General features: G+C 42.3%; 1 protein-coding gene across 1 annotated transcript in view; it reads right to left on the bottom strand.

The window, feature by feature from the left end:
• Positions 1–504: 504 nt before the first annotated feature.
• Positions 505–18807, bottom strand: part of ADAMTS18 (ADAM metallopeptidase with thrombospondin type 1 motif 18) — a 102736-nt gene continuing 84433 nt past the window's right edge. Inside the window, exons 19-23 of the mRNA XM_035118770.2 lie at positions 14423–14627; positions 11732–11923; positions 9848–10060; positions 6478–6625; positions 505–2658 (exon numbers count right to left, since the gene is read on the bottom strand). Of these exons, the coding sequence (XP_034974661.2) occupies positions 2543–2658; positions 6478–6625; positions 9848–10060; positions 11732–11923; positions 14423–14627 (874 nt within the window). The 3' untranslated portion in view covers positions 505–2542. The remainder of the gene's footprint in view (positions 2659–6477; positions 6626–9847; positions 10061–11731; positions 11924–14422; positions 14628–18807) is intronic.

The following is an 18807-nucleotide window of genomic DNA, read 5'->3' as shown; positions in this document are numbered from 1 at the left end:
GAGTCTCCTCCAGCACCACCAATTCTTCGGCGATCAGCCTTCTTTATGGTCCAGCTCTCACTTGTTGAATAGGACATCCCTATTTTCATCAGGGATGTGCCTGGCATGCTCTGGTCCATGGGGTCACGAAGAGTTGGACACGACTAAACGACTAAACGACAACAAATTGTCATCAGAGATATGTTGGAGGGTATGAGGCAGCTATCAGGCCTAAAATAAAGCCTCCTATATATCCACATAGCCTTTAAATGTTGGTGCATATTGCTACAGTAAGCCATGATATCAAAAATATATGCCAGGCATGAGAATGTACAAGGCAGCAGTTGTAAAATCAGGCAGCAGAAACAGAAATGCCATTCACATTGCTCTGGATGTACATCAAGCTTTTATTTAAAACGTGTATGTGTACCAAACATAATGAAATAGTTAGAGTATTTTTTTCTTATAAAACTTATAAAATAATTAAATAGTACACTTTATACTTTGTGCTTCTTTCTTTTTACACCATAATCCATACTTCTATGTAACACTATTTTGCTGTTGCTGCCACTTACTTGGGAAGCAAGTGATAAAATAAAAAGAGGGGGGAGCTATGCATTAATAAATTAATATTTTTACATCAAATAATAAAAAATGACACATTTCTAGAACAAAAGTTTACCAGGGGGAGGAAAATGTCCCCTAGAAAGTATCAGTTTACAACGTTCAATATTTAAGACATGGAGAATTTAGAAGCCAAGATATGGTTCTAATAATCATTTCTTAAGCATATCACAGAGAAGACATGAATTTTGTTTTGTTTCATTTAAGCATTTGCAAAAGCAATTCGTATTTTTAACTGACCACTGTCTGCATTGGTGCTGATGGGGATACTTTTAGTTTGGATCAGTGAAGCTGAACTACATTCATCAAATGAAACTAAGGAATTGGGTGGAAACAGAGGGAAGTGTCATTTTTAGCCATTCCTCAGAAAAATTCATTATGTTACAATCTTTCTTTAGTTGTCTCAGTTTGGGCAGAGAGGGGGGTGATAGCTTTGTCCTCCACATGTTTGCAGTCTGGGCATCCAAGATACTGTGTGCCCTGGTTTCATTGGCTTCCAAGTGTACAAATGTGAGCACCACTGCAAAAAAAATGTGTTGGTGCTTCATTATTCTGGACTAGCTACCCAGAACAAATAACACAGATCATAGGCTTGGGTCCCACATGAACAAAGGCACTTATGTCCATGCAGAAGGCATCAATAGCTTTCCCCTATTTACCAACTGTGTATTGGCTCCAGGAGGTCAGAAAACCCTCCAGAGTGGCATTTTACATGAGGGAATAATGGTGACAAGGAGAAAATAAATGACTCAATTTGCATAAGCCATTGTATTGTACTGGCACATCAGTCAGTGAATTGAATCATGCAATTTGTTCTTATCTATTGACTTTATAATCTAAAAAACAACCATATTAATTTAGAACCCTGTTTGAATTCACCAAGATTCATTTTGCAACTTCAGTTTCCAGAAACTGGTTTATGAATTTCATGCAGACCATTTATACTTTTGTGGCAACAGCTGAGTTTTCTTTCTAGGTGTAATGTCTGGAAACTCAAGTTTTGCAGCTGAAAGACCTAGTTTCTGCGAGTTCTCCAAAAGTGTGAGTGTTCAAAACTGAACTCTAAATTAGCATATTCTGGATGCCGATGGGATTCTGGGATTCTGGTGATCATTTGTTTCAGCACTGATGATAAAGATGCCTTTGTAAGTTACATGAGTTACTTGAATAAAATGCTAGTCTGCTCATCCTACATAGCAATGCCCTAAATGAAGATGCTCTAAAGAAAAGTCCTGTTGTGTTCTCTTGGATGGGCATCTCAAGGAGTGCCTGCCTCTCAAGTGGTTAGTAAATCATGACTGAGTTACTAATCAATGTGAAATGGGGAACAAAAGAAAACTAAAATTCTACCATGATATAAGCCTTGCTTTCCCAGCAGCAAGTGAAATAGAAAAGCACCATTTATCTTGATAGTGCAGCAAATGTGCTTACTGTGAATAACATCATGCCTATGTTATGTACAGCAACACATTATCTCAGCAGCCACCAACATAATTTCTCGGGAGTTGTTTTCTGCTTGTTTTCAAGGGCTATGCTAACTAACATTGAAATAGCCAACATATCTCTTCGTATTACAATGATACTGCCTCATTGTAGGTTCTGTGTGCATACCACTGAGCAGAATATTAGCACCATACTGACTGTGCTACTGCACTTTGGAGATCAGATATGACCATTAACAGAGTAGGGTTAACGACAAATAGAAAGAAGGCTAAAAGTTGCCTCCATCTGCTAGCATTCAAAAATACCCTGTTTGGAAAAAGTCCAGTCCTTGTGTACTAATCCTTGGTTAAAAGCTGTACCATAGAACATCTTGTTCTACAGTACCCAAGTCTCTTCCACTGGTCATTCGTGGTTCTGGAAGACCTTCTAGAAAAGTTTGTCATCGTCTTGCAAGGGAGGCTCTTGCCATTGAAGTGCTGGACTGACTCCATTCACATCAGTTCTTCCGTGTGCACGATTTGCAGCATTGCTTGCCGTAAAATTTGTGATTGCAGACACCATGCTGGGGGACCAGATGGCACCAAGTGAAGAAGTCCACACAAGAAGGATCATCTGCAATGGTGAAATTCCAGACAAGAATATTTAGTATTTTGCAGTATGCCCTAGGAACACTGAAGCTCTGGGACACTTCATGCACCTGGACTGGCTGATGACATGGACATCTAATTGCTCCCATGAGTGCTCTGTTCGTGTGATCTGCATTAACACTGAAGACTCAGGATTGCAGAAAAGCTTCAGTGAGCATACAAGACTCATGGCATGCCTGGATTGTGGATACTTACCTGTAAATTTCTGCTAGCTTTCTTTTCAGAAGGAAAACAACTCATGCAAATAGGAGCTGAATGCTCTTATTAGCTGGTTCGTTTCACACATGTAAGCCGCCTCCAAGGACTTAAGAATTTTATGCATTCTCTGTCTGAGAATGTCAAGAGCTGTGGGGCAGGGGGTGGGTTCCTTACAAAAAAACCCCCACCAAAATGCAGATACCTGAAAACATCTCTTGTTCAGCACATCTCATGCCCAAGAAAGTCACCCAAAGAAATCTCATTCATTGTGCTATGCTTATTACATGACGTTCTCCTGTACACCAATCTATTCAATGGCTTTCTCCTCTCTCAACATGGAATATGCAGCCACAACATACTATCTGTTAGAGTAGTCCATATGTCATGGAGCACAGTGGGAGGGAAGCAAACTGACAAATGTCTATGAGGTGCGGGGGGATTTCAGATTGTGTATTTATTTTTACTCCATCCTTGAGCCAAAAGTCCCCTAGAGCAACTTACAGATAAAAAGAGAAACAAGCCATTGCCTACCCCTCAGGCTCCCAATCTAAAGGACATGACACAAAAGGAAATAGCGATGAAGAGCAGGAGAAGGAGGAAAATATGCAAACTGAGACATCAGTAAGTGCATTGCAGAGTGCCTGGTTGAAGGGTGAAGAAAGAAAAGAGTCCTTCCAGGCATTGGAAGTATGGCCCAAATTCTCCAAAAAAGAAACACCCCCCCTTTTTTTAGACTATCATTTTGAAAAAGCAAATATCAGTTGGTTTAAAATATTGCATAGCTGAAGCATTCTGTAGTTTGGCTGCAACTGATTAATGCTTTACCTAAAAGTGAATAGCAATGAATCATGTTGCTACTCTAGAAATACATTCCTTAACAATTTAAATTGCAGCATTAAAGCAACATAAGAGAAACTTGGGAAAGATTTACTGCTGAGTTCAGCTATTATTGGAACATGGGAAAGCCTTCCAGTTTGCCCTCAAAAATAGTAGTTCATAGTACAGGAAATTGACATGGCTTTTAATCTGTATCCTTTTTATTTCAGATGAAAGGCTTAAAACTGATGGCACAGAAGAGACTCTTCTCATTTGTAAAAATCACTCACATCTTGACATAATACATAGGCTTCCAGCTATTGACCCAAAGATCTCCTGTGACATGAATAGGTCAGTGGCAGAAAGAGGCTTGGCTTCTACAGATTTCCCTCGTCATGGCTTTGGTCGCAGGATAATCCATAAGTTATTGGTCAAAGTCATGGATCCAGTAAGGACCACATGAGCCTGCCCTATAAGGATCCTCTTGCCCACAGGGATGTAAGAATACATCCTTTTCAGTTTTGCCCTGTATTCATTGCACACAACACCATTTCCATTCCACTGAAGTTCTTCTTCCAAAACCTATATTATTCATCTCACCATCTGATGTGGCAAAATTACTTAATTTATGTAATTTTTATAATTAATCATATTGTCATTACATTATTCCACCCCATTCATTTTATTGCAAAGTAAACATAATGCAAATAGTTGGGGGTGGGCAGCAATCAGTTATGTATCATTTGCAGTCTAAAAGCAACAACGAAGGCAAATACTGTTTGTATTCACTGGATTGATTTCCATTCTAGACATGGAACAAATAAGTGAAAATGGGTAGTTTCCTATTTCTATGTCTGTTGGAATTATCCAACATCTCTACTTATCCAAAAGTGTTTTCATTTTGTACCATGTTTCTAGGCATAGATCCGTACTTTAAAACTCCATGTCTGAGCCCCTTTGTGTGTGTCCCCCCCATCCCCGCTGGCACTTTCCTCAAGAGAACCTGTTATTTACCACTGAATCAGCACAAACAGCAATCTGCGGAAAAACTGCATTGCCATTTGTTCTGATTCAGCATTAAAGAACAGGTTTTCCTGCTATCTACCTGCCCTCTTACTCACATTAGTCTGCCTTTTTACATACATCTGACCCAAAGGGTGCCACTGGCTATCAGCTTCCGCCTCCTTCATTTCTGTGTTGTCATTAAGTAGGAAGAAGGATAGGAGCAAAACAAGAATTAGTTAGCTCTACCTGTTTCTGGCTCCACCTACTGTTGGCCTCTCTGCTTTTCAACTCCACTAGCCACCACTGAGCTTTGAGTTACAGTACCCTGCTGAGTGATGGAAATGAGAAGAGGGGGGGGGGACGAGCAGAGGAGCAGACCCAGCTTGTCTAGGGAAGCATGTTAACTCTCCCTGAAAGGCTCATTTCTTTCTCATGATCTCTCCCCAATGACTCACAGGGCTGGAACTATGTGGTGGGTAATTGAGAGTGATTGGCTTCAATACAGTTCCAGCGCAGCTGGCTGTGTTCGCTGGTGGAGACAGAGACTTACAGCACGGTGAAGAAATAATTGATCTCCAGAGCCTGAAGACCTAGTTACAATAAAGTCAGAAGGACTTCTACAGCTGCAGGGAGGGGGAAGGGAAGAGGCTGGAGTGAAATGAGTAACAGATACTGGATAAGAAATCCAGTTAGGGGAAGAGAAATGGAAAAAATACCGTCTCAGGACAGAAAGTGGATATTATTATTGGTATTAACTGGGCAAAAATAAAGGTGGATGAAACTAGACCCAGGAACTTCTTGGAACGAACCATTCCTGGAAGTTCAAGGGGGGTGGGGAGATCTACACACACACACGCACACCAAAAAACCCTCTGGAACTCTCTAAAAATAAGTTCTTATGTTTGTGGGTTTTTATATAAAAATGGTAGGAATAAATAAGGAAGCAGTAATTTCAGGCTAGGATTTATTTGTTCATCCCTTTTGACCATCCACGATTCAGCTGATTCTAATGATTTAGGACCGGTCTACCTCACAGATGAAAACAACTCACTTTATGACTCGTGGAGGGACTCCAACTCTATAACAGGACACAGGCCTTTTGTGCAGATGGTCGCAGGCTCAGTCCTTTGCATCTCCATTTAAAATAATAAGGTAGCAGGTCTTGGGAGAGACCACTGTCTGCATCCTGCGAGTGGTGGCTGGTGCCCATTGGGAGTGGCAGGGCAGCAGGCAGAGAGACCAACAGCATGTAGAGCCAGAGCCAATGACAGCCAGAGCCAAAAAATTCTTGATTTCCCCCCACCCTCCTAGCTACTTAATGGCAATACAGAGACTAGGAAGGGGAAAGATGACAGCCAGTGCCATCTCTTGGGCTGGATGTAAGTAAGCAGGCAGATGCCAGGGCAGGGTGGCTGATGTTAGGTGGAGCAGTATTCCATTTCCTAATGTCTCCCTGGGTAGTTGCTGCTCAGAGTAGATGACACTGGGCTAGGTGGACAAACAGTCTTATCAGGAATAAGGAAACTTCCCACGAGGCCTGCATGGAGTAGACCGCCATAGACAGGTGATGCCTAGTTCTGCAGGCCTTCCATATGTTTTACCCATATTTTGCCTTACTTTGCCAACTACTCAGGCAGAATTGTCTTGTCAAGCAATTCAACCATTCAGTTCTCACTGGCCTTTATGTATCAGCTCTCAGAAAGGGGCAAAGCTTGGGAGATCTAGTCTGCTACACATTTACTTTAAATAGTGGGACAGTCTTTACCTTTCTTCTCAGGAGCAAGGCAGAAATTAGTATTGCAGGCTCTTGACATTGCAGGTTTCTGTTGAGGCAGGCAGCCCACAGCTGGTTGACCCTGACGAAGGCATTGGACAGTCCGTGTCTGCACTCCTCCACCACATGTCACCGTGCACTGTAAGGGACAGAAAGGATAAGAGATTTTACTTCCATGAGGGCCTTCAGAGCTCCAAGCGTTGAATTCCTTTCCATTTACTCTTCTTCCACATGAATTTTTCTATACAAAAGCCATCAAAGAACCATAGGCATTTGGCACTTGATCCCTGAAAGGTTACGGGGAAACCCAAAGGTGGTAGCAAGGAGTAGGGTCTTTTCTTTTCTATTGATATATCGTTTTTATTACAGTTTCTATTCACCCCCACTTCCCCAATACAGATTGGTATAGTAAGGATATAACACCGTAATATAACTAACAACTTTTCTATCTCCTATTTGGCTTCCATTCTTCCTTTGCTGTCATTATAAAAGCAAGTTTTTGTATGCATTGGGTATCCATTGTATTAATAATTTCAGACCAAATATTTCATAAGATATCTGTACATTATATCTCAAACTTTACTTTCCCCTTCATTATTCCAATAAACATTCAAATTCATATATTCATGTTTCTTGTGCATTTTGTTCCAGCTCTACTGTTCCGATTTTCCCTAATTTATGTTAATTCCTTTATATAGTTCATAAATTTTCCCCATTCCTTGTCAAATATTCCATCACCTTGGTGTCTGATTTTTCCTGTTAATTTGGCAATCCCTACATATTCCATAATGTTTTGCCTCCAGTGTTCTACTGATGGGACCTGCCGTTGTTTCCATACTCGTGCTAACAACAGTCTTGAACCTGTTGTAGCATATAGGAAAAAATTTTGATCGTCTCTCTTAACATCTTCATCCATCATGCCCAATAGGAAGGCTTTGGGTCACTTTTTGAAGGTATACTTAAATTTTTTCTTTAGTTCATTATAGATTGTTCCCCATTTTTTTTTTAACTATCTCACATCTCCACCACATGTGGAAAAAATCTCCCACTTCATTTCCACATTTCCAACACAGTTTGTTTCCTGTTTTATACATTTTGTGTAATTTAGCTGGTGTAAGATGCCACCTATATATCATTCTGTACACATTCTCTTTTAATACTGTGGACGCTGTGAATTTAATACCTGTGGTCCAGAGTTTAGTCCATTTGTCATAATCTAAATTGTAACCTAAATCCATGGCCCACCTTGTCATCACCACCTTAGTTTCCTCATCCTTGGTGTGCCACTCTAATAAGAAATCGTATAGCTTTGATAGCTGTTTTTCTTTATTTTGTACTAGTATTTTATCTAATTCAGATCTTTGATGTGCAAATCCTCTCATTCTTTTGTCATTTTGGTAAACATTATATATCTGATGGTATTCAAGCCAGCCTCCCATCCTATCCTTTAGCTCCTCGTATGGACTACGGTATGTTGTTTTCCTCTACCAGGATCTCTTTATAGGTCAGACATCGTCGTTCCATATTTAATTTTTTGACCGCCCATGCTTCCTGCGGGGATAAGAGGAGTAGGGTCTTTTCAGTGTTACAACCTGCATTGCAGAACTTTCTCCCAGGATAAGTCTACACATTGGAGTCTGTATACCTGAAGGAGCGGTATACCTGAAGGAGCGTCTCCACCCCCATCGTTCTGCCCGGACACTGAGGTCCAGCTCCGAGGGCCTTCTGGCGGTTCCCTCACTACGAGAAGCCAAGTTACAGGGAACCAGGCAGAGGGCCTTCTCGGTAGTGGCACCCACCCTGTGGAATGCCCTCCCACTAGAGGTCAAAGAGAACAACAATTACCAGACCTTTAGAAGGCATCTCAAGGCAGCCCTGTTTAGGGAAGCTTTTAATGTTTGATGGATTTCTGTATTTTAGAATTTCTGTTTTGTTGGAAGCCGCCCAGAGTGGCTGGGGGAACCCGGCCAGATGGGCGGGGTATAAATAATAAATTATTATTATTATTATTATTATTATTATTATTATTATTATTATTATTATTTATTTCTAGTCAGGCTGTGCACTGGATCCACCTAAATCCCAGATCTCAAAATAAATCAGGCCAGTTGGGGTTGACCAGGGATTTGACTGGGCTGGGCTGAGGCTGCTTCAGGTCATACTGTGTCAAAGCCCACCCCAGGAGCAATCGAAGGCTGTCAAAGGTGGGGAAGAATCTGGCAGCGAGGAGAATGGGAGAAGAAGGAAATATGAAGGCAGTCTGAAAGCATCTCCTTCCCCAACTCCTGACTGCTTGTTTAATCAGGGTTTAAAACACCAATTAAATGCTGTGCCAGACCCCTTGCCACTTGGCTTTGAATTATCCCTCAGGATGGCTAAGAGGTATTAGGAATCTGCCTGCTATCCTTCTCAAGGGGGAGGGGCCCCAGTGTGGTTGAAATACCCTGATCTTATTTTCAAGAAACCCCACTATCCATTAAGATCATGTCCCCAAGACACTTTCATCTGATTATGAAGCTTAAGGTTCAAAAGCTGCATGTATATGCTATCAAATAAATGCTTGTCTTGGGGATATGGGACTGACAAAGTAAGCAAGTTCCAAAATACAGAAGCTTGTTTGAGAGACTGTGGAAACAAACACAGGCGGATCCAGTAATCAATCATACTATTTAAGGAATTCCAGACAATCTCTGTAGATCCCCAAGGACATTGTGCATAAAGATTTGTAATGGTTCAACCACAGTGCAGCCCTCTGAAGATTGGTATGGAAAAGATGGTGGAATGCAACATAGCTGCAACAGCAGAAACATTGTTATATAAAGCACTTCTCCGTTTCCAGACAAATGAATCACTTATACCAAAATGGTGCTGTTGCTTCTCTTCTTCTTCCTTAAGTGATGTACAAATCACAGTGACAGGAAAACAAAGAAGAAGAATAGGTCTAGGGGCCAAATGCAGCCTCTAGACCTTTCTCTCTGGCCCTCGTGACTCTCCTGAGCCACATTCCACACCAGCCCTGCTTTGCTTGAGTGTTTTTGCCTGACAGGAATGTGCTCTTCTACGCTGAGAATGCTTCCTTGCTTGCCTAGATGGAGGACAGAAAGAGATGTGCAAGTCTGAAGAAACTAGTCTACTATGCAAATGCAAAATTTGCATTTGTTGGTTTGCCTAATTTGCCTCTGCCACACTCACAATTGTCATTTGGCCTCCAGAAGGTTGCCCAGAGGGAGCTGTGGCCCTCAGGCTTAACAAGTTCCCTTTCCCTAAACTAGAGAAAAGGGAAGAACTTGGTGATAACAAAAAGTATGAAACATGGTAGAAATGACTGGTTTAGATCACCATATAAAGCCTCTTCTCTCACCTGTTGCCAAGGTGAAGAATACCACCCTGGCACCCTGTGGTATAAATGGTGCAGAGAACATGCTCCTCTGTTGCAGCCTTCCTCCAGTTCGATGTTTGGCTTCATAAGGTTTCGGCAACGGCGCTGTGGGAAAGTGATCAGTTTGCCACTGAAACTTTTCTCGCTGCACTGCATTTCTCGCCGCTTCACACCTGGGCCACAGGTGGCCGAGCACTATGGGTAGGAACGGGAGAATATGTCACTTTCGGTTTCTCTTCTTTTCTCATTTTTCCAGACTAATTTTCTCCACATCAATTTGCATTTTAAAAAAATAAAAACGTCCTCATAAAACTCATCAGTGTTTCAATATGAAATTCTTCTAATATACACTTTGCTGTATGCACTTTTGCCTAATATTTTGCAAGCAATTTCCCCTAATATAATGCATTTTTATATGTAATTTATCAGTAATACATGCATTTTTAAGCACACTTTACACTAGCATATGCATTTTTATATACAGGCATGTCTCACTTCATTGCACTTTGCAGATATTGCATTTTTTACAAATTGAAGGACTCAAGGAGCAACAGCTGCTGCTGGGTTGGTGGTGAGGCTGCAGGACCCTATCCCCCACATGCTCCTGCTGCTCCTTATGAGAATGTGGGTGCAGCAACAGGCAGCCCAGCCATTTCCAGGGGAAATTCCCCACCCTGCTTCCCCTCATCTGGCCATCGCAATGGAACTGGCTAGGGCTAAAGCCCACCCACTTCTGTAGCCAGAGGAGCCTGGGGGAAGGCTAAGCATGCTTTCTCAGGGTAGCCATCAAGCTTCTTATTTTAAGTAACTGTCACAGCCACCCCAGCCTTCAGCAACCATCCATCAGCAGCAATGACCTTCCGTGAGCAAAAAGATTATATCTAGCTGAAGGCTCAGATGATGGTTAGGATATTTTAGCCATAAAGTATGTGTTAATCAAGGTACGTACATTTTTAAAAACAACAACAACAACACAATGGCATTTCACACAGCATAATGCAAACATAATTTTACACTGGGAAACAAAACAAAAAAAATTGTGTGTGTGATTCACTTTATTGCAGTACTAACTTTATTGTTGTGGTTTGGAATTGAACCTACAGTATTTCTGAGGTAAGCATGTGCATTCCATGGATGGAGAAATGCATTGCAAAATGTGGATAAGTGTGAATTTTGAAGGATGTCTTGTTTAGATCTGCATGTTGTTTTGGAAAATGTGGACTTGGAAACTTTGCCTTTAAATACAAACTGAATCAAATGCCCCACCACCACCACCACCACTATTCCTAACAGGAGAAAACAAAGTACACAGAGAATATTTATTTTAAAGATACTGCCTGGATAATGGGGCTTCATTTAGAGAGTTAAGTTAGGGGCCATCAAATAGTGCCTATTGGCATAATGGCAACTTTCAGGTCTTCCTCTGATGCCCACAAAGCCACTAAGCTCACTGTTCTCTTGGCCATGAGGTGGCGAGTGTGGCTAGCCTTGAAATATGCAGAGAGAGCTGAAGGAAAACGTTGGAAGTGACTCTCTTTCTGCTTCCTCTTTCAGCATTTTGTGCATTTTGAGTGTCAGAAGGTGGCCCTTGGGCTGGAAAAAAAAAGGTTATACATCCCTGCTACAGGTCCACATGCCCCACAGTGGGTGGACTGCACCAACTGTCTCCCCTCACAGCTCCAAGCAAGGAGACAAACCTCTCTTCATGAAGTCCAGCGACAAAGGGGCATTGTTAACTTTTGCATTATTAACAACAGATATTGTCTGACCAACGAAGCCTGACACTCCTTTGAATATAACATCATTTGATTTTCAAATATCACCCTATGGCTATCTAAGTCCTGTAGAGCATGTTGGTTGTTGTACCTCACTCCAAGCAGAAATCACCCATTGCAGACGATCGTTTTTGGGGCACCGTTCCAACACACACGTCTGTTGCAATTCTGGCTTCGTTTGACTGCTGCACATATTCTCCGGCAGGATTTTCAGGGTGGAAGGCCCTACACTTTTGCAGACGACATCACGTTTTGCAATTCCTCTTCCACAAGTTTTGGAACACTTTATGGGAGTTTGAGAAAGTTGGATGTTAAAGACTTTAAATAGACACTACTATGCCAAAGTAGGACAACAAACAAAACGGTTCTCAACCCTGTCCTGGAATTCACTGTGGAATTCAAGGCATTATTCCTGTGGTTCCAGGCTGGTGGTGTCCCATCCCACAGTATGTTGGCTGCATCAAGTGCCTTTGGACAATGCTCAGGTAATTCATATAATTGTCACCTTCTGGGGTATGTCAACAGCCAACATGTTTGGGCAATGGCTAGGACCCCAGTGCCGTGTGACATCTCACCACTGACACTTGCCCTTGACTCTCTTCTTAAAACAAACAAATAAAAACACCACCAAACTCTCTTACCAGTCATGGTGTGGATTGGTTGTTACCTCCCCCCCCCCGAAATGTCTCAGAAGTTGGTCATTGTCTTCTGTTTGGGGGGAAAGTGGTTGCCTTATAGAATCACCAGCATCACTATGGCAAGTCCCCAAGGGGTCCTAACATACTTTTAGGAGACTCACATTTGGATGACACTGTGCAAAGGGTCACTGGCCCCGACCTTCAGAAACTTAAACCCAATCCAAAGTAGGAAAGGGAAGTAAAGGAAAGGAAACAGCTGTAGCTGGCCATTTCTCTATGGGTGAAATTGCAACACGTCATTCTAGATTGCTCTCTCTAATTAGGCAGGAGTAAAACTAATTAGTGTAAATTGCATAAATTTTGACTAAATGTTATGAGATAAAATACTGACAAAAGCTGTTTGGCTCTCCTTTGCCAGAGATGTTTAAGCAAAGGCTGGGCAGCCATGTGCCAGGGAAGAATGTAATTGAATCCTGCATTGAGTAGGGTGGGGAAACATTAGATGGCTTCCACAATCCTACTAGTAGTAGTAGTATTACCACTACAACTCAGTACTACTATTAGGTAGGCAACATGTTCAAGAAAAAATAAATGCATCGATTTTCCATAATGTTTGTTGAACAAAGAAAAGTCTTTTTTTTCTCGCGATCTCACAACTACAATGTAATCCTTAGATTAGAATGCTTTTGCACCAGCACATTCACTTGAATAAAAAAATGTGATAAGTCTCCCTTGGCAATATTAAAAGTATATGTTTCTCACTTCAGAATAAAAGCTCTCAGATACCCCACACCTTTCTGAAGCAGGGGTGTGTGCATATATTGGAATTTGCCCGAGGCCCTAAGCTACCAACTCTGCTTCTAAGTGCAGGGCTTTTTAAACAACAACAAAAACTGTACCAGGATTTTCAGCTGCTTGGAATGATACCTTATCAAAAAGAAGAAGACATCAGTCATCCTGGGTGTTACTCATGTTACACTGGATGCCTGATTAGTGGGGGGTGTGGGGGTTAATGGATGCAAATTGATGAGATAAGAAATATCTTTCCCTAAATGCCTCTTCACTCTACTCCAACTGAACATCTTAAGCCAGAGGTGGGCAACTTGAGGATCAGGAGATGAATGCAACCCTCCATCCTTCTATCTAGACCTCAGTATTCTCACAAGACCATGTCTCAATGGTCTTTCTTGCTTTGCACCCTGAGTGTTGTCCCCCCCCCCCTGCTTGGAATATGTCATTGAACTCTGACAATGCCTCCTGCTTGTCTGGATGGAGCATAGAGAGGCTGTGACGGAGAGTGTAGAAAGAAGTCTACAGTACAAAAGCATATTTGCACTTGTTGCTCCTCTCCCTTTTGCCTTGCCTTTTGCCACCGACATATGCACTGACCTCATCCACATCACCAGTGAAAGACTTTGAATGCTCACATTTCAGGGGTGCCCTGTGCGATGCCAAAATTTGGCAGCCCACCACCTCTCATGCTCTGTTCTACATCATTATTGTGGAGCCACTTGCGGAGCGGCACCCAGTGCAGCCAAACCAGTTGGGCTATCCTAAAACTACCTCTGACAACATGAAAGCAGGTAACATATGTAGGAGCACTTCTTCATAGCTTCTTTAGACATGCTTCCATGCTTGCTGGTCCAGGAATTAAGATCAATTTTCAGAGACCTTGCTTTTGGTGCTGTCTTGGGAGATTTGGTGAGTAAGCAAAAGAGCCTACCAGAGGGTCCAAGAGCAGAGCCCTTTCGCAAGCAGCACCCTGCTGCTCTTTGAAGATCCAGGTTTTGGCTATTTAAAAAGCAGCATGCTGTTTGCAAAAGGGATTTTGAACATCCCAACAATCAGGATATTCACCCATCTGTCAAATTTGACCTGGCAGGGGTCAGGAAATAAAGGTCTGGCCTCCAGCCTTAAAATGTTCCCCACTCTGGACTAATGTTAGGCCTTCCCTTATGGTGAATGAATACCAATTGCTATGAGACAGCAGTGGGGAGGGATTCTGGTGAGCTTCATGGAAGCATCTTCTTGGCCACTGTTAGAAACAGGATGCTCAAGAAGATGGAGATCCAGCAGAGCTCTTCTTATGTTCTTACCTATAATAAAGACAGTGCAAAATAATGCTAGCCTTTTCTTTTCATTACCTGAGACCATGGGCCAGGACTCCATTCCGGTGGACAGTCTTGGTGGTTACATGCCTGGATTTGTGCTGGTGTGGTTACTGGGCAGAGAGCATGAGCCACAATGTCCTCCTTCTGAAAAGCCTTTTTCTGGACACACTGGATTGGACGACTTTGTTGCCCTCCACCACAAGACTGGCTGCAAGCACTCCATTCACCTGCTGACCAACTTCAAGAAAGAATGCATGTGTTGACTAGATAGCCAAGAATCAGACAGCTCAAAACAGAGGAGACATCTCTATATCAGCCATGATTATAGCTACTAGGGGGTTTCACATGTTATATTCAATGCGTGTACAATCTGTCTACTTGTGTACGCAAACAGTTGAGCTGGATACTCATACAATTATTCACTTGTAATGTTCAATGAATGTAAAATCTGCGCACCTGTGAACACAAGAGTGCAGCCGCACTCAAGTGTACACTCTTCCACATAAACACTTGTACATGTGTAGAGACAGATTGTACCTTTCTTCAGTGAACACACCTACTAAAATGTTCCATCAAGGAACCAGAAAGTAGCAGCAATCCCCTACACATTCATTGTTTGGAGTACTTAAATAGGATGCTACAGCCTCTAAGGATGTTGATATACAACATTATGAGAAAAACTATAATGGCAGGAAAGATAGAAAGAAATGCATATATTTAGTTTGATCCTCAGTTGGAGTATTATAAGTAGTCATATTTCGCTCCCAGTAGGAGGATTATCAAAAACATGTTGGGCAGTTAACATTTCTGATTAAACTTGAGGTAATTCCCATCAAATTGGGGCTGATCTCTCTCGATCTCTCTCTCTCTCTCTCTCTCTCTCTCTCTCTCTCTCTCTCTCTCTCTCTCTCTCTCCTCCCTCCCTCCCTCCCTCTCTCTCTCTCTCTCTCTCTCCATATATTACTGCTTTTCACACACCTCCTGTCACACACACTTTTTCCTCCTTCCTCTTTCGCTTTGAATTTTACCCCATTTGTATAATTCCTGATTCACAGGCTGTATCTACTCTAATTTGAACAAATCTGAAAGTAACATTGGCCATTGGCCATTCTCTTGCCGTAGGAACGGCAGGTCCTCCCCAGTCCAAACAGCAAAATCTTAAATTTGGTTCAGTAGCCAACTGGTAGCCATTGCAATTCATTTGGAAATGATCTTATATGCTCATGGTAGGAGGCTTCACTTAGCAGCCTGACCACTAACTACATCCTGCATTAGCTGCAGCTTTCAAACCACCCTTGTGTGGAGCACTTTGCATTAACATAATCTTGAGGTTACCAATGCATGAGACACTGTGGCTAGTCTATCGCAGACCCCAATGAACATTAAGAACATGAGTCTCCCTGGGTCTAAATCCAGCATGACAGCTACTACACTACAAAGGCTCTCACCAATCTCAACTCATCTTTCAAATAAAGGAAGAAAGAAATATCTTGCTAAATTAAACCTTCCTGTAATTAGAGTATGGAAGATTTAGAAGCTACCAACTGGCAGATGAATTTCCTCACAATGGGAGGAAAGCTCCCATAGGCAGCAGTGGGAGCTTTGTTTTCTTTGCGACTAGCAGGTACGTGGTCTGAGACAGTTGAAACTGGTAGCGTGGAAGGCAGAGTGAGCAAGCGTTGGTGGAGCCAGAGCTAAAGGCAAACTCAACATTTAGGATCCACACACCCACCTTCAAAGTGCACACAGAATTTTCCCGTCAGAGTCGAGGCATGCAATGATGATAGCTACTTGTGTGGCTTTTTCTGGTGATTAAAATAAATGCTACGTTTTAGAAGTTGCCAGCCACAATTAAAAGGCAAATACAAACAAACCGGAGAAAGCTGAAGGAAACGTAATGGAAGGCTTTCCTGTCTGCAAGAAGTAAAGCCCATGGGTACAGAAATAACACTTGGCAGAAGATTAGTCACATGCAAAACAGATTGTTTGGTGAGGGGAGGTTACTTCAAATTAGTTTTCAGACAATGTTGGGGCTCAGGGCTAGGCAATGAAATTGCCGAAGCTGTCACACGATATGTTACTCCAATTAAACTTTATCTCTGCCTTCTTGTGGTTCTGCTATAATATCCTATCCTATTCGTTCTTATGCAGTATATTTGTGTGGTGATATATCATCATCATCACCACCATGGGGGGAAACGCCCACCCACTTCTGCATAAGATTCTACTCCGTGGGTGAAAATTGATGGTTTATGTAAAACTTCTTGAATTGTGCACTGGACAAATTGAATTGCACAGCAAATAGGTCCATATTTGCATACCCAGATGCAGCCCCCCTGCCCCGGGGGCCAGGCCTTCATAAAAGAAAAAGACATGATAACATCCACTTTATTGAATTCAGGTATAGGTAAACCTTGGCATAGGCATTGGGTGTGTATCCCTCTAAGCTCCCAACTGGGGGTCTGAGACATGTCAGGGTCAGTTAGGGGAAGATGGAACCAGCAGAAAACACTTGTTTACACAGGTAGGTAGCCGTGTTGGTCTGAGTCGAAGCAAAATAAAAAAAAATCCTTCAGTAGCACCTTAAAGACCAACTAAGTTTATATTTTGGTATGAGCTTTCGTGTGCATGCACACTTCTTCAGATAGTGTGCTTCAGATACTTGTTTACACAGTTGGTCCCACCCCAAATTGCTGAGGGGAGCTCCAAGGCACTTCTGCCATGTGCTTTGGACAGAGACTCCCCTCATGACCCCTCTAATGGGTTACCCTGTTATTGCTTCTGCAGGAAGCAAGTGAGTCACCTCAACTTGAGATGTTAGATTAAAGGATTCTGCCCAAGGCCTATACCGCCAAAGTTGTGACAATTGCTATGGGAAAGGCAAAACATGCAGAGCAGGGGAAATTCCTTCCAGCCTCTGAAAACACAACCATCATACAACCATAGCAATGCCCACATTTCTGGAAAGAAAAAGGGTTAGCCTGCAAGAGAATGAAAATAGAGGCTGGGCTGGGTGGGTGACGCTCTGGGCTGACTGCGCTGCTGTTAGCAGCATCAGACCCAATTTAAACTTGAGGAGAGGAGCATTGAAGCCTCCTGCAATGCAGTCTGCTCCTATTGCCCCCCCCCCCGACAGTTGCGGATTGGGCAGAATTTGAACCTGGGTTAGGTGAGAACCTAGTAGGCTCTGTGGCAGCCGGACAGGAGGAACAATGGCTGGGCAAAATGGTGTGGCTCCAGGAGGCTGGGGAAGTGCCATGCCTGGTTGCAATTACTGCCCACCCCTTGAACTGGGTAAGCAGTCATTTTCTTTTAAAAATTAATTAATTCCAGTTAAAAAAGAATCTAAGAACAAAGAAGAAGACAGAAGTGCCTAGAAAGCGATGAGTTTTTATTGACGTTTTAATAATGTTTTAATGGATGCTGTTATGAATACCAACACAGTGTTTATTCATTTGCTCCTCTGAATTGGACAGATTTGGTTAACAGATGAGCTTCCCCATCTGTGGTTCCCTTTCTTTCCTATATCCCTTCCACCAAGGAGGTAAGTCTATAAATGGCTTAAATGTTGGGAAGATATAATCTTTACTAACAGAAGCAGTATCTCTCTAAATACCAGATGCTGAGAAAAAATAAAGAAAGAAGATGGTTATCACATTCATGGACAAATATGAGCTACCACAGGCATCTGGCTGGCTGCTGTTGGAAACAGGATGAAGAATTGGTAGAACTTTTTTCATTAAAACAATTTTTATGTGATTCATATTTGAAAACAGACAGCACACCTGTCTTTCATCTTCTTTGTTCTTTAACCTTGGGTCCCCAGATGTTATTGGACTACAACTCCCATCATCCATCAATATTGGCTAAGCTGACTGGGGATAATCCAAGGCTAAAGAGCACTGCTCTAGGCTAAACACACTTACTTACTTTCATTCACATTGCCTTTTGGCTCCATTATTCTGGCTGTTTTTCCCCACATATTGTCCCATAATTGTAGTTGTCCCCCCAGCAACTCTTAGAGGATCCCATACTCAAACCAATGGAGGCACTGAGATGTTCATAGGAGTGTTCACATGTTACATTCAGTGAGTGTACAATCTACGTACACAAATAGTTGAGATGTACACTCACACAGTTATTCACATGTAACAGTCACCAAGTGCATAGTCTGTGTACCCGTATAGGCAATAGTTAAACTGTACCAATTAACAAATGTGAACACTTCCACACAAACACTTGTACATGTATAGCGACAGCTCGTATCTGTGTTCAGTGTAACATGTGAACAAGCCTATTGTCTCTTGCTATTTGCACTCATAGGCAATGTCCAGGTTGGGGGTGGAAGCAGAATTGAGCTGGAATGGGCCTGTTTTGATCCTGTTGCACTAATTTGAGGAAGGGTTCGAATTATTGCC

The sequence above is a fragment of the Zootoca vivipara genome, chromosome 6, assembly GCF_963506605.1.
Source record: "Zootoca vivipara chromosome 6, rZooViv1.1, whole genome shotgun sequence".
Taxonomy (NCBI): domain Eukaryota; kingdom Metazoa; phylum Chordata; class Lepidosauria; order Squamata; family Lacertidae; genus Zootoca; species Zootoca vivipara.
This window is presented reverse-complemented; position numbering and strand designations above follow the sequence as displayed.